General features: G+C 38.2%; 1 protein-coding gene across 1 annotated transcript; it reads left to right on the top strand.

Moving 5' to 3' along the window:
• Positions 1–9,646: 9,646 nt before the first annotated feature.
• On the top strand, positions 9,647–14,429 carry LOC136664406 (transcription factor Sox-8-like). Its single transcript, XM_066641569.1, has 3 exons — positions 9,647–10,164; positions 11,242–11,474; positions 11,722–14,429. The coding sequence occupies exons 1-3, from the start codon at positions 9,791–9,793 to the stop codon at positions 12,444–12,446; spliced, it is 1,332 nt and encodes a 443-aa protein (XP_066497666.1). The 5' UTR covers positions 9,647–9,790; the 3' UTR covers positions 12,447–14,429.
• Positions 14,430–15,948: the final 1,519 nt, after the last annotated feature.

Genomic DNA, 15,948 nt, shown 5'->3' with positions numbered 1-15,948 from the left:
TCATTCCATAATTAAACAGAAAAAACAGGGCAATTATAACTCTAGACATTAAAAGGTTAAACGCTAGGTTCTAATGTGTAATGTGAAATGAGGAAGGGATGGGAAATAAAGAAAGGTAAATGTCCCAACAAGTGTTATCAACAACACTCAAAAGACGGGGGAAGAAGAAAAAAAAATATTCAAAGCCCAGTGCATGTGCACGCACACACACACACACACACACACACACATACACTCACGCTAAACAAATGTACTCCCAAGGCTGACGTCTGCTGTTATAGGCTTTGGATTTGCATGCAGTGAGAGTACTGTAGCTGTCAAGAGAAGCAACGGTTTGAAAAAGTGAAGTGGTGGAGAGGAAAAACCCACCCTGCAGCAATTGGGACAACAGACAAATAAAAAGGGGAAATTTTTCATGTAACGAATTAAGAGATTTAGTATGACTCCAGAAAACTTCGTATAGATTTTGTCATTTAATAAACCAGCTGAAATGTTTCCCCACAGTTTTCCTATTCTGAAACATCTACAGCTGTACTTTCATGACATTGTCTTTTTATAATTTTCTGTGATAGCTTTATGACTGGCCAAGTGTCACTCATAAATGCAAATCACATGGCAGCACTTGGCATGGCTGCTGCATGTCTAAATCCATGAATGTCAACTTATTTACTGAGCTCTTTCACGAGTGCCCAGTTTGAAAGCCTTTGCAAGCTAAACTTCCATTAAGCAGTCTGCCTCATTTTACAGATCACAGAACATAAATTCCCAAATGGAGCCTATTTTAGGCCTCTGCAGCAATAGCACCATCGATATAGGAAACCTGCTTTCACAGACTCAAAGTAGCAATGGCATGGCAAATATTAACCTTTGTGTGGGGTGGCATCAACTCAATCCTAGGTGAAATTTTAGCTAAAAGCTTTAGTTAAAAAAAAATATTCTCAACACTTTCTGGAACATGAACAGTCTGTCACAAACTCAAGCTCAATGATACAGGCATATTGGACAGGTACTAAATAAAAATTAAACTTAAAAGACTTGCTCCAAGACTTGTTAAAAGAATTGCAGATTCCACATAATGAATTTTATCATGGCCGAATATAAAAATCCAAAGTTTACTAGTCATCACCCATTACTCAGAACAAATCATGCAAACGTTTGGCAGAGTTAATACACATACCAACTAGACTGGTGCATTTTGTAGACATGACTGCAGTCTATCACTTGGTGCAAATTTATCTTCCTTTCAAAGGGACCATCAAAACACCTACACATAAAAAACAAACTCACACATGTAGACCAAAGTTAATCTAAAGTGAAATTCCTCAGCAAAAAAAAGGTCATTTTAAATCTTTATAGGTTTTAAAGAAAAGTATAATTTAAAAGTATAGTTTCAAAAATTATATTGGTGTTGGCAATTTAATTTAGTCATTCTTATAGGAAGCAGAACTATTGTCTTGGATGTAGCTATGTGCCCTCCTGTCCTCTATTATTACATCAGTACGACGTGTGGCAAAGTGTTCATCTACCACAAATGCCTTTATCTGCACAGATATGAGACAGGGCTGTTCATAGGAGAAAAAATATGGGTGGTTTCCTTGATAGTGACCTTTAACTTAGACCTTCCTGGAGGTTGAGAAGTGCAGAGTAGCTAACTGACGTAAAGCCCTGGCAGACTGCCTTCATGAATGCACTCATTTGAGTGGTGCATTTAATTTTGCCAGAGAATAAACAAGCCGCTGGAGAGGAGAAGGCCATAAAGCAGAGCCCAAGAACTATAATGTGACAGGCTGGGCCAGAGCGTTTCCCGTAAAAGAGCCCGAGGGGGCGGATCTTCAAACTGCTGCATGTCCCCACATTGTCTTATTCGCATGGAAATTTGGAAGATGATTTATGAGAATCTGGGATCAAAAAAGCAGACGAACTGGAAGACAGAGATGCAACCACAACTTTTTATTCAGACCATATGCAGAATCAGCATGTGTGTATGTGTAAGGGGACAATTGGAAAACAATACACACAATATACACATATTTATACCATTCCCACTGTCTGACTCCAGGACATGATACAGGATGGGAGCAGAATTGCCAACACAATTCCAAACACTTATCCTGTCATTTTGGAAAATAAAGCAGGAATGGTCCAACGGATCTAAGTATATACACTGACAGTCACTGGCTGGCAGCCAAATCAGCATGTGCATGTTTTGTCTTTGGAGAGAGAACATACAAGAGTCAGTTTCCACAAAGCAGTCCATCAAGGAGCAAAGAACCTGTTTTACGGTAATCTGCTTTAACATGGTCACTCTAGCACAGGGGTGGGCAATCTTATCCGCAAAGGGCCTGTGTGGCTACAGGTTTTTTTTCAGTCAACCAGGAGGCAACATGATCAGTTGTTTTACAGAAACGAACTAATTAAAGCAGTATAATCAGGTGTGCTCTTTCCTGAATGGACCAAAATCCAACAGCCACACAGGCCCTTTGCGGATAAGATTGCCCACGGCTGCTCTAGAATGAGCTTTAACTAACAAGACAACAGTGTGTCTGAGAAAACACAAACAAACATACACAAAATAATCTGGAAGTACTTGACATATTTTCCTCATGTTACTAAAGATATGGCTTCAGGCCAATTTATTCTTAACTGTACTAATTGTTTCCTTCAGTTCAAAATACCAACCCCGCCCCACACCTCTAAAGCATCTACTAACAGGTTTAAATAAAACCTCCAATTGGCCTAGTAAACCCCTCATTAAGATGTTTTTATAGAATGGATACAGGCAAGCAGGGAGGTCAGGGGTCAATGGGAGGGCCTAACTTGCAGCAGCTGCTTGGGGGCGGGGCATTATTAGAAGCAACAAAGTTCAAATGGCAGATCTGCTTGAACATCTGCAGGTCCATCCGCCAGTGACTCACCCCAAAACACATCTGCTAAGATCTAGGCACAGAAAACTTCATCAACTGTCCATGTCAAAAAGGAGGGACTACAATGACTCACTTACAGCATTTTTTTTTCATTTATTTGCATGGGTAACATTCTGGAAACAGTGTAATATTTATTTTGATCATGGCCAGCTGAGTTTGAATTATAAGGAAAAAAATAATATAATAACATATTGTTATATGCAACAAAATGTGCATGTACCTGATCAAATTGAAAAAAAAATCAACCCAAATTATGAACAAATTTAAATATGTATATTTTCTGCAAATTTAAGTGCACATGTTCTTAAACTGAAAATAAATTTAAAAAATAATAATTTAATAAATAATAAGGTCATAATTTTGTCCGCATTATGCTTTTTTTCTGTTTCTTCTGTGACAGTGACAATATGTTGCAACTTGACCTGTTTTGAAAGGGGTCAGCAAAAAATTGCATTAAAATTATGATTTTGATTTGTGACTCGTACATGATTTAGTTTACAATGTGTATTGTTAGTTTTTTGTCTTATTTGTTTGTTTGATATATTATATTCAGAGACAAAGCATGCAGTAAAATAATATGGTTCTTGATTTAGTATATTGATTATTTAGTCATTACTCAGTTTAACAATATGCACCTTAATAAATATATTCCTTAATAAGTAATCTAGTATCATGGGCTAATACTCTGTAGCCACATGTCTATATTTCTAGGCCCAGCACATATGTCTCAAATCTAATTAATTATGTGTTGGGGGCTGCACTGGGAGGCAAGCTTAAGCTATAATGTCTTGGCCTTTTGCTCTTGGAAGGACATGGAAATTCAGCCACAGTTTAAGACATTTAAAAATATATGAACTAATATCTATTCCTTGGTCCTTCTATTAGCAAATAAAGTGACTTTTTAGTGAACATGAAAAACTTAATGTGCTTTAATGCAAATAAGTCACAGAGGTACTGTCCTTCCTCTTAATTTTGTAGCAATTAATAGTAAATATGCATTAGTTTGTCTAATATACATAATGTCCTTTGTGTAACTGTAAACAGTAAAAACAAACTAAATTCTTAGACAAAATTGTGATTTGCATCACAATGAAGACTTGTGCCATCCTAAAGTAATACATTCTGAAACTTATAAAAAAATCATTCATGAGACACTTGATCAGAGCAAGAAAGAGAGAAAGAGAGAGAGAGAGAGACAGACATTTAATTTGGTCTCAGTTTCATAGCGCTGTGTTGTGGGCACAGTAGCTGTACGAGCTTGTTTAGTGTGTGGTTTGGCTGTGTCTATAGCTGCCTGGGTGAACAAGAGGGCAAGAGGACGTGGGCAGGGGAGAGTTCAAGCCGATGAGTTCACAGCCTGAACTGTGACTCAGCTTTTCAATGACTCCAATCTCTCAGCAGTGTATCAGAGAATGAGACAAGATTGTTACATCTACAGCATACAATTAGAAATTAAACCCACAATACATACAAGTGTAAAGTTTTATTACAATGGTAAAACAATTGTACCCCCCTGAGTTCCCTGATTGCTTTGCATAAAGAGGCAATCTCTTTAGGAATTAATGAATAGAAGAACCATTTTGGCTTCTGTGCTTAAAGGGGAGTTCCTTTTTTCAGTTTCTGCATTAAATCAGATGTAAACAAATAATTGATTGCTTGACGTACCCATGATTTGTTGCCAAGACCAAGACACTCTGACACATGAGTTTCCGGGGGATTCCATAATTGAAGTAGGATCATAATTCGGTTGTACATTACTTAAACTGCACATTATTACACACGTGTAGGGCTAAAGCTGACCATGGTCTCCGAGACTAAAGCTATAGGAAGCTTTGCTGAGGCTGTCTCTAACGATTTCTATTTGAGAAATCACAAAAACTGAAAATGAAAATCTTCCGTCCCACATTTGGCCACACTGGGTTCATGTGAGTCCTCTCTCTCTCTCTCTCTCTCTCTCTCTCTCTCTCTCTCTCTCTCTCGCTCTCTCTTGTGCTCTGCCCACAACACAGAGAGCCATGAAGGTTGAGCACTGGATTCATTTTACCGTCTTATTTTTTACCTGCATTTCCCCTCTCCTGACACCACACTCCACCAAAACCACCAGTCAACCCCACCACTTGGCAGCAAGTGAAACCAGCTGTCGGTCAATTTTATGCTTTCTCTCTGCTTTTTTGAGTGGGGAGACTTAGCATTTAATTGTGAGCTGAAACTGAGCCCTACTGTAATTTTTTTGCTGAGCAAGAGCTTTTCGCTATATCCCCCTCCCTTAGCCAGATGCCCCTGTCCTTTTCAGCTTTTCTCACATTTGTTTAATTATGGACCAAAATCGCAGAATTCTTTTTGAATCGAAGTTCTTCTACCATCATGAAGATGCAGCAGTAATCACCAATTTGTGCTTTGTGTAATATAAACATCTGAGGATGACCTTTTTTTCATTATCTGCAAATTCAGCTACTGTGCAATCTAGGAGTCAAATATAAATAGAGAGAAGCAGCAATGCTGCATAGAAAAACAGCTGTCATATCAAATAATACAGGGGCCATCAATAATCAGCTACCACAAAAAAAAAAAAAAAAAAAAAAAAAAAAAAAAAAACGTAGCAACTAAACACTTATGGACTACGCTAGACAATAAGGAGAAGATGATCAATACATACAAATGTACAAAAATTAACAGATCAGCTGAAATATATGTATTCTGATATATGCCACATTACATTCTGAAAGGCCATAAAAAGACTCACTTACCTCACAGAAATATATTATCTCTGAGCATGTTACATTACACGCATGAAAATTCCACAATGCAAAAAACAAATAAACAAAACTGTTTACTTTCTCCACATGAATAAAATCCACAGGCCACTTGCTGTTCTGCTATTCCAGGCACCTACTGCAAGCATTGGGCAAACTAAAATGCCTGCCAAGTGAAACATACCTTGTCTTTTCATGGGAAAGCCGGTGATAAAAATCACCTTTGCAATACATGGACACAAAGGCTCGCTGACAAAGGCTGTGATTCAATCTCTTGTCTTATCTTTGTCTCTCTCACTCGCTCTCTGTCACTCTCACTCTGTGTCTAGTATTTACAACTAAAGCTTTGTTTCTTTTAAAGCAAAACATGCATCTATTTTTTCCCCTCTCATATCTAACAAGCAGGCCGATGTCAGTGATTAACTTGCTTTGTAGCATGTAAACGTGTTATCATGATAAAAATAAAGAGACCTTTATGCAGGACTGTAGTGGTAGTGCCCCATTATTCTGTTTCAATATCAAAGGCAGACACAGGCCTTTGTTTCACTACAACATGAGCATTCTTTATATGCCTTCCATAGTTTGTGAATACACTCTGGATCATTTGTTTATATTCAAATTAGGATGTTGCTGGCACTATAGCTAGGAAAAAAAAAACTAGCCTAAGTACCTCTCAGTGCAAGAATTAACAGAGTAGACTGCAAATTTGAAATAAAATCTACATTATATTTAAATATATATATATATATATATATATATATATATATATATATATCAAATGGTTCACTAACCAAAGGCAACTTTATCTACGGTCCATCTGTTGTTCTGCATATTTTGTGAGCCACCTTCTTCGGTGGTCATGACCACAGAGGATCAACAAAGGGAAGGTATTTGTATGGTGATTTGTTCTCAGACACTGATGTTGTGGTGGTGTGTTAGTGTGTTGGTATGAATGGATCAGAGACAACAGTGCCACTGGAGATTTTAAACACTGTGCCCATGACTAATGTAGCAGACACAGTTTATTGGACTTAGCTGGTCCAGTTTGTAGATTTATTCAGAGACAGCAATTTTTGAGAATCAACCTCAAAGTCCTTCATCGGTAATCAGAGGACGCTGTCCACATGATACCACTGACTATATATTTTTGTTTGGTTGCCTATTTTTAGTCCAGTGGTGACAATGATGTGTTTAAAATTTCCATGAGCACTGCTTCATCAGATCCTCTCCATACACACAAGCATTAATGGTGTTAATGCAGCACTGTGGATGATCCATCCTGTGGTCTGTCATGGGCTTCACTACTGAAGAATGGGGTGAAAATGTCCTAACATAATATGTAGAACAAAAGTTGGAGTACAGTCCCACTTAAAGCCTAGCATTGTCTTTCTGAAAAAAAAAAAAGGACTTCCTGGACGATTTGTTGCCTTTTTGGCAGCATATGTCTCTCTAAAACCCCAATAAATGCATCTGTGTCAGGGGTACATTCACACATACAAGTCAACCTTGCCTTCACCCTGATACACTCCCAAGACAGAAATTGGCTTGGATGTAACAGTTTGGATGTTCCCTTTACTATTTGGCAGAGAACATTAATGTCCGTTTATTTTTTTATTATTATTATTTTTTTTAAAAAAAACAAGCTGTAACTTTGACTCATCTGATATCAGCTGATGATAAGACCATCTGAAATGAGATCACGTCCAGACAACTTGGACACATTTTTGTATAATACTGATGTATGGCTTTCTCCTTTCTAATAGTGTTTCAGATTTCATTTGTTGATGCAGAAGTAGACTGTCTTAAGTGACAGCGGGTTTCTGACGTACTCCCAAGCCCATATGGCCGTTATCATAGTAGCATGATAGTCTCCCATGCAATATTGTCTGAGATTTTGATGGTCACACACATTCAACAGAGGTTTCAACACAGACTGAGATCATTCTGGATTCTCTAAATAATTCCAAAATATACTGGAAATAGGTGTTCTTTATAATTTTTTTTGTGTTGAGAAATGTTCTTTTTAAATTGTTTGACAGCACTCTCACAAAATGGTGAGCCATGACCCATCTTTTCTTGCAAAGTCAAAGGCTTTGATAGATGCTCTTTTTATATCCAATTATGCTGCCATGTTATAGTAAATTGTGTGTGTTTGTGTGTGTGTGTATGTATATATATATAATTTTTTTTACACATTTATAAAAAATTATTAACCTGGGCTTTTTCATTTTCAAAATACTAACTAACAAAAGTTCAATTCTTCCAATATTATTATATTACATATTTAGATATATTTTTTTTGGAATGTATGTGCATATATATATATATATATATATATATATATATATATATATATATAAGCGTTTCACAATTGTACTGCACCACATACAGATGAGAATTAATGTTTGAGGTCTATTTAATGCTGTGGGACAATTTTCTGACGATATCTATGACTTCATAAGAAAGAAAGAAAGAAAGAAAGAAAGAAAGAATCATTATTTGGTGTTATGTGAGCTGTTAAAATGTGATAATGCACACAGCGCTGTTACATTGTTCATCTGCTGTGTGGAAACTCCTCATAATTTCACTTCAGAGAGCCAGCCGCCTATTACACCTGCATCATCTCTGCACAAGCTATTAGCTAAAGCCTATAGCGAGACGACCCCTTTGAAGATGAAACTCGCGAAAAGCGGTGCCAAGCACAGCTCGATTACTCAGTTCTGAGTTTTGTGAGAACTTGATTCGTGTTTTTTTGATATGTGCTACATGCCTGCTCTATTCGTCTGAAAATGTCACTTTATTTTATTACTATAGACATAGCTTTCTACAGCCTCTGTTATTGACTATAGGCTACAGTTTTACCTTGTGTTACTCTTATCGGTTTGTGGTTGTCAAATCTGGCGTGGAGTCTGATAATCAGATATTTGTCTTTTTCGAATTATTATTATTATTACTTTTTTATCATTGTTAAATAAAACCAATATGACATATTATATACAAGTGGGGAAATGAATAGTAAATGAAAAAAAGAATGTAATAAAATACATGAAAAGGTAAGGACATGGTAGTGAATCTATGGAATATGTAACCAGATGCCCATTTAACAATTAATATTCATACAAAAAAAAAAGACTATTCAGTTTAAATCTCGTATGTTCCTCAGGAAACGTTTTTTTCTGTAGCTGTGGGAAAAGCATATCCTGAGCACGACAGTAATCTGCCCAAATGATAATAATAATAATAACAAATGTTATTATTATTATTATTTCATTTTATCTGACAGAATGTAAGATTAGACAGTATTCTGACAGCAGCAAGGAAGGTGAAAGTGAACAAAGCTCGTGCAGAAAAAGTGTTGACGGCTGGTGCTACAGAGCTCTTACAACTTAAATGAGAAGAACTGCGATGTTATGGCCTGCTGTTAGTTATTATGGTAAATACGGTGTGCATGCCGTTATATTAGCAATCATTTTCTTTTTCATGCTCTCGTTTAAATGATACATACTCATAATGCATTGCTTCGTGTACTTTACTGTAATTGGTAGACACTTATTTCACATCAGCACTCTGAAAGACTTTCATTGTATTTGTCTTGCGTTTGGCAAGAACTGTGTTGGCCTTCTTTGTTGATGCTCAGTTCAGAAACTCAGTCCTGCATTAGTTGCTTGGCTAAATATTTAGATGGTTCTAAATTATATTATTAAAGACATGAAACAGTGTACATTTCAGTTGAATATAAGCTTAGAATATAATTCCATTAAATACCCTAACACAAAAACTACTCTCAAGACAACCTTCAATTAGCATCACAGCAAAGGCAAATTCATCTCAAAATTCGGAGCAACAATCTGCAGAATAAATAGTGAGTTGCTCTCAACAAATCAGAGAGCAGCATGGAAGGGCAGTCGGCCAATCAGGAGTGTCCAGGGCGTGCCGCGCTTGAACTTCTTGCAAAGTCTTTATGGACTGTCACGGAGTTGCACGGCGAGCTCAAAACGCGAAGCAAGCTACATGCACGGGTCGTATAGACTACGTCTCAAATCAACGTATAGGAGTGCCGTACGTTAGTAAGTTTCACAGGCTGACGCTAAGACGGATTTTATCAGGGCGAGTATGACGGAGGAGCGCGAGAAATGCGCGGCGGAGGCGGCGTGCAGTCCTGCGGGCAGCTGCAGCTCGGCATCGGGTGACGAATCAGATTCGGACGCGTCCTCGTCCCCGGCGAGTGCGAGCAAAAAACTGGAGGAGGATGACGAACGCTTCCCCGCGTGCATCCGCGATGCTGTGTCGCAAGTGCTGAAGGGCTACGACTGGTCGCTCGTACCTATGCCCGCGCGCGGAAATGGAGCGCTTAAGAACAAGCCGCACGTCAAGAGACCCATGAACGCGTTCATGGTTTGGGCGCAGGCGGCGCGCAGGAAGCTGGCGGACCAGTATCCACATCTTCACAACGCCGAGCTCAGCAAGACACTGGGCAAACTTTGGCGGTGAGACGTTTTGTTTACATTCATTTGTTCCTACTTTGGGGGTCAGCAAATAGACATTTGCAAAAGTTTAAGCGTCTAAACCACCACTTTACAGATAACTGCACGTTACTGTGAACAAATAAGTTTCCCTGCTCAATGAAACAAAATGGAGGGAAGGGTGGACCGGTGCAAAATATATTTTATTGTCATTGTACAGTCAGAGTAAAAGATTGTAGAAAGAGATACAGTGCAATTTCCAGCAGACACTACAATAATATATATTTACAATATAGATATATTAAAAGTGTGCAAGGTTCATACACTGTACAATGAAATATTAAGTGAAAAAATTGGTAACATATATGAAATAAATACAGAGTGCTGTACACATCTGTAACGTTCTTCAGGCTTGAGCATTATGTAAATGTATGTCGTGTGCAATGTGTAAATATTGTTATCAGTGTGCAATATGCAGAACTACTAAAAAAGTGCTCTATTGTATATTGCTTGCAATATACAGAAGTAGTTTGCTTAATCTTTAATGTGACTCTCTCTCTCTCTCTCTCTCTCTCTCTCTATATATATATATATATATATATATATAGATAGATAGATATATAATATTTATTTCTGATATATTCACCTCATATATATATATATATATATATATATATATATATATATATATATATATATATAAATAATTAAATAAAAATGTCAATTAATTTTGGGAGAAAATGTCATATTTGTGTTAACCATGTAGAGAACTTTTCACTCAGGTCAACAACACATCTAATTCGACTAGGAGTGTACAAGCATCCAAGTTTTATTTAAGTGCGTAATTATAAATTCGGGAAACATTTTCTAGTCTTACAATTTAGAGCGTGTCTTCTCTTTCTCAAGGTTAAATCTTTAAAATGTTAAAACTCTTATTTCATTCTGTCATTATTTGGCTGGGAAATATCAGCTACAGTTTAAGACTTTTGAAATAACATGTAGAGGTTGTTGATGATAAACTACTGACAATGATAAAAATAAGTTTTAAAGGTTTATTTAAGTACTAACTCTATAATAATTTCACCTCTTTTTGTACTGTAGCCTGCTGTCAGAGAATGAAAAACGGCCTTTTGTAGAGGAAGCAGAGAGACTTAGGGTCCAGCACAAGAAAGATCACCCTGACTACAAGTACCAGCCAAGGCGTCGGAAAAACGTGAAACCAGGGCAGAGTGACTCAGACTCTGGGGCGGAGCTGAGCCATCAGATGTACAAAGCCGAGCCTGGGATGGGTGGTCTGGCAGGCTTAGCTGATCACCATCATTCAGACCATCCAGGTGACTGACAGCAACTCTGCATACATTGAAATACACTTATAATGTTATGGGATAGGAAAGTTTTTACTTTAAATGATAATGATTACGACTCATTAAATTCATGTATTAGTAAATCATTTTCCAGTACTATTAAAATATTTTTTCAACTGAACACAGTTCTTTAGAGAACTGTTTCTCTAAACGTAGCTCTAATAAAAATTTCTTCAACACCTTCAGAAAATAAAGTTTTTGATATTCTCCTTTTCAGGGCAACCTCATGGACCCCCCACACCACCAACAACCCCAAAAACTGACCTCCATCATGGGGCCAAGCAAGACCTAAAGCATGAAGGCAGACGGCTCCTTGATACAGGACGTCAGAACATTGACTTCAGCAATGTGGACATCTCTGAGCTCAGCACAGATGTCATAAGTAACATGGAAACATTTGACGTCCATGAATTTGACCAATACCTCCCAGTCAATGGGCATTCTGGAGCGGTGGCCTCCTCCATGGCATCGGAATCTGGTCACGGGGCCAACCCCAACAGCTACTCCACATCTTATGCCCACCCTGGGGCCAACGGGCCTGGCTGGAGCCGCAAAGGGGCCTTGGCCTCATCCTCTTCTGTGTCTCCTGCCACTAGCGATGCAGGTCAGCACAGACCTCACATAAAAACTGAACAGCTGAGCCCCAGTCACTACAGTGAGCACTCTCATGGCTCACCCTCACACTCCGACTATGGTTCCTACAGCGCTCAGAGCTGCACTACCTCCTTCCCCAGCTCTCAGTGTGACTATACAGATCTCCAAAGCCCCAACTACTACAGCCCCTACTCTAGTTACCCCTCCAGCCTCTACCAATATCCTTACTTCCACTCCTCACGGAGACCCTACGGAGGTCCACTCCTCAACAGCCTGTCCATTCCACCCTCCCATAGCCCCACAGCCAACTGGGATCAGCCGGTTTACACCACATTGTCAAGGCAGTGAGCCATCATTCATCTGGTAACTTTGTCCATAATTGGGAAGCACTTCTGATGGAGTACAGTCATTTACAAAATGTAAACTCCCCTGGCAAAATGGCTAGTTTGGTTGATGGTATAATTGAACACATCCTCTATTGGGAACGAAATTGTGTATGGCATTTTTCTGCCAATTTTTATGCACAATACCTATTTAAATAAAATATTTTTATTTAAAATAAAACATGTCTTTTTGCACAAGTCACATTTTATGTTTAACTTTTCTTCCAATGCGTTACAGCCAGCAAACCAAGAGTAACTGTGCATAAAATTGTACAGAAATTTGTTACCTCTGGAGGGATTCGGAGAATCAACACAACATGCCATTTTAACCAGGGGCAGCCACAATTTTTGTATATGACTCTAGCCGTAGCCAAGAGAATTTAGAGGACATTTGCTTGTTCAAGAAAAAAGTAAAAAGAGAAAAAAGTGCCTGCTGATTTTATACGTTTGACCATGTTTCCACCCCCGAAAACACACTTAATCATGGACGGCTGGTGCAGAACTTGATATATTGGTGCTTGTACAGCAAGCGGAAATCCTCTGTGAGGACCACCTGTCACTGTTTCTCTCCCCACCCTGCATACAGAGCTGCTTCTGCAGTAGTATGAATCTCTCTGCTTTCTTTCTTTTCTACTTTCTTTTTTAATGACTGTGTATATGCCACTGAAATGTGTAGGGGAGAAGCACACGAGCAAGCCAAAATCCTTTTATGAAGCAGATGGAGAAACAAATACACACGTGCACTGGGACCAATTATATTCAAAATATGAAGCAGTAGCGTTTGCTTCATCCAATACCGAATTGACTTTTAAAACTTTGTCAGCTGGTTACCCTCCTTCAGTTCTGATCGGAAATGTTTTCTTCTAACTTAGAATTATGCCTTATGTATTTATGTTCATTCTTTCATTGTTTTGTGTTTCAGCTGTATTGTTGTAAAAAGGCTTTTTTGGGGTAGGGGAGGGGGTTGTGAAGTGATGAGGGATGAAAAACTGTTCAGTACAGAGAAATATTGGATTTTGTGCTAGTTTCACAATCGTTTTTTAATACTGTTGTTATTATTATTATTATTATTGACTAAAGCATTCCTGAAAAGATAAATATATTACATAAACAAAGCCAATCTCCATTCCATATTGTTCAGAAAAAACAGATCAAGAAGAGCAGTGTGATGCCACATGATGCAACAGCTGTGTGCATGTTAACTGAATCAGGATTAGTAATGATGTCACGGTCAAAGCAAGGAACAGTGTGTGTGTGTGTGTGTGAGTGATGTGTCAGCTGCTCTGGAGCTCACGCGATACACACTCTAACCTTTTGCAGGAGCTAAAGCAGAGTGTTGCCGTTTGAAATGCTCCACCTTGAAATAACAGCAGCTGAGAAAATCAGAAAAAAAACTTTTTGGGATATTTTTTTCCCGTTGAAGGCCGAAGATGGTTCAACCACAGTGTACACCAGACATAGACCTGCCATCTAACTGCGTGCTGCTTTGTGCCATTGTTTTGATCAATTAACATGATTTGTTTTTCATTCCCTTTTGTTTTTAACCTGTTGCTTTGGAAATGTCTTAACGAATTTCACATTTGGTGCCATTTGAGATTCATTTTCTTAACACATTGGTTGCTTGCGGCTGTGAGACGCAAAACAGTGTTTTCTCTACATTTGATTTCCTCCTGTTGTGCCATTTTAAACAACTCGGCTGTGAATTATTTTATTATCTTGTGTTAACAAGTACATTCTTACAAGAAGCTAACCTGAATCGCTGGCCATATCTGTGAAAAAAAAAATAAACATTTTTTGTTCCCTGATACATGACTTGCTGTGCTTTGTAGAAAATACAACATTGATGCATTTTGAATTTTAGTCTATGAAATTTCAAGTGAATCTTTTAATGTAAGAATACAAAGCCATCCCACTAAAATGCTAACAGGACACATATATTAATGGAATTACTTTCTATTGTTTCTAATTTTGTATCATTTTGCGCTGCTAACAGATGCTAATAGAATAAATGAATATGCCTGATATTCCAGCTATTAATCCAATCATTCAAAAACAAGTCACATATTTTTATATAAAAAATTGAGTTAATCAATTTTTTTCTAATCAACCAGGTTTAATGGGTTGGCATGGTGGTGCCACTGCCACACAATCAAAGGATCTTAGGGTCCTGAGTTTGATTCTTAACCTTTGTCTGTGTGGGTTTTCTTCAGGGGCCCTAGACCCCTCTTGGGGGCTATGTGAAAATGCCCACTGAATATGTGAGAGGCTGGATGAGTGTGAGGCCCTGCAGCGGGCTGGTGCCCTGTCCATGTGTCCAGGGTTTCCTGCCTTGTGTTCAGTGATTCTGAGTAGGCCCTGAAAACCCATATCTAGGTCAGGATGAAGCAGTTAAGGAAAATGACTGAAGATTTACAAACAAACCACTTATTGAATTATTTAATAATTATTGTAGAGTATTGTACAGTTTCTCTTTAAAATTAGCAAAGTGTATTTATATGTATGTCTCCAAAATTTGGTCAATCGGCTTCTCTTTACCAAAACACAGACTGCTGCATCATCTGTTAATGAACCTTAATATCTTGTTATATCTTGAAAAAATTAGTAACAGCTGACAAATCAAGAGTTTATTGGATTAAACAATAATTGTTCAATCTGTGACATTCTCCATTTCATTTCTTTTAATGGCATCAGTATTCTTTTAGTGTGGACTACAGGAGAAGAGGGCACTTCTAAAGGCCACAACACATTAAAGTCTTTTCCAGCTAAAACACCACACACAGCAGTGAAACACTGGGATGACATTTCATGACTCATCTTTTAAATGTGGGAAAATTCACAAAAACATATCTCCACCAGCCCTGAAACTGCAGCTGAAATAAAGAATTGTCCAGTGCTCCTTTCTGCTGGGTAGAATTTCAAACTGGGCACTGGCATGCATGCCAAACAGCCTTCTCCAACTGGCGGAGGGAGAAAGCCAAGTGCCACAGCAGAGAGTCGCTGAATTTTAATGATTTATTATGTGGTGGAGGGGCCCTATTGTCTGTCTTTATCCGGAGTGCAAGAAAAGAATTAATTGGACAGAAAATGGAAGAGCAGGGGAACTGACAAGTCATTAAGAGGGTTGTGAATGGACGATTTGATGCACATAGGGGTGGACTTTTTTTCCCCATTGCACTGTTTCATATGGCAGTATGAAACCCCTACGAAAAAAAAAAAACAACAGTAATGACAAAAACCACTACAGCAACAGGCAAAACTTAAAACCATAACTGTGACAACGGCACTGTTAATAATAAAACAGATATTTTGCGAGCAGATGGGATGTGGGTGGTTGGAGAACGACTTGTTGTTTTTCTCCTTCAAACTCTTCTCCCCCATTGTTCGCCAAATAGTTTCAGGAGGAACTCTTGAGAAGGAGCAGACGTGAATAAAACTCATTGAAGCAGGGACTTCAGGGTGCTTGGGTC

The sequence above is a fragment of the Hoplias malabaricus genome, chromosome 13 (assembly GCF_029633855.1).
Source record: "Hoplias malabaricus isolate fHopMal1 chromosome 13, fHopMal1.hap1, whole genome shotgun sequence".
NCBI lineage: Eukaryota > Metazoa > Chordata > Actinopteri > Characiformes > Erythrinidae > Hoplias > Hoplias malabaricus.
The sequence above is the reverse complement of the archived record's forward strand: the minus strand, read 5'-3'. Positions and strand labels throughout refer to the sequence as shown.

Coding starts and splice junctions, on each gene's coding strand:
- LOC136664406 (XM_066641569.1), top strand. CDS start 9,791: ATGACGGAGGAGCGCGAGAAATGCGCGGCGGAGGCGGCGTGCAGTCCT. Junction 10,165..11,241: donor ACACTGGGCAAACTTTGGCG/GTGAGACGTTTT, acceptor TTTGTACTGTAG/CCTGCTGTCAGAGAATGAAA. Junction 11,475..11,721: donor CCATCATTCAGACCATCCAG/GTGACTGACAGC, acceptor TCTCCTTTTCAG/GGCAACCTCATGGACCCCCC.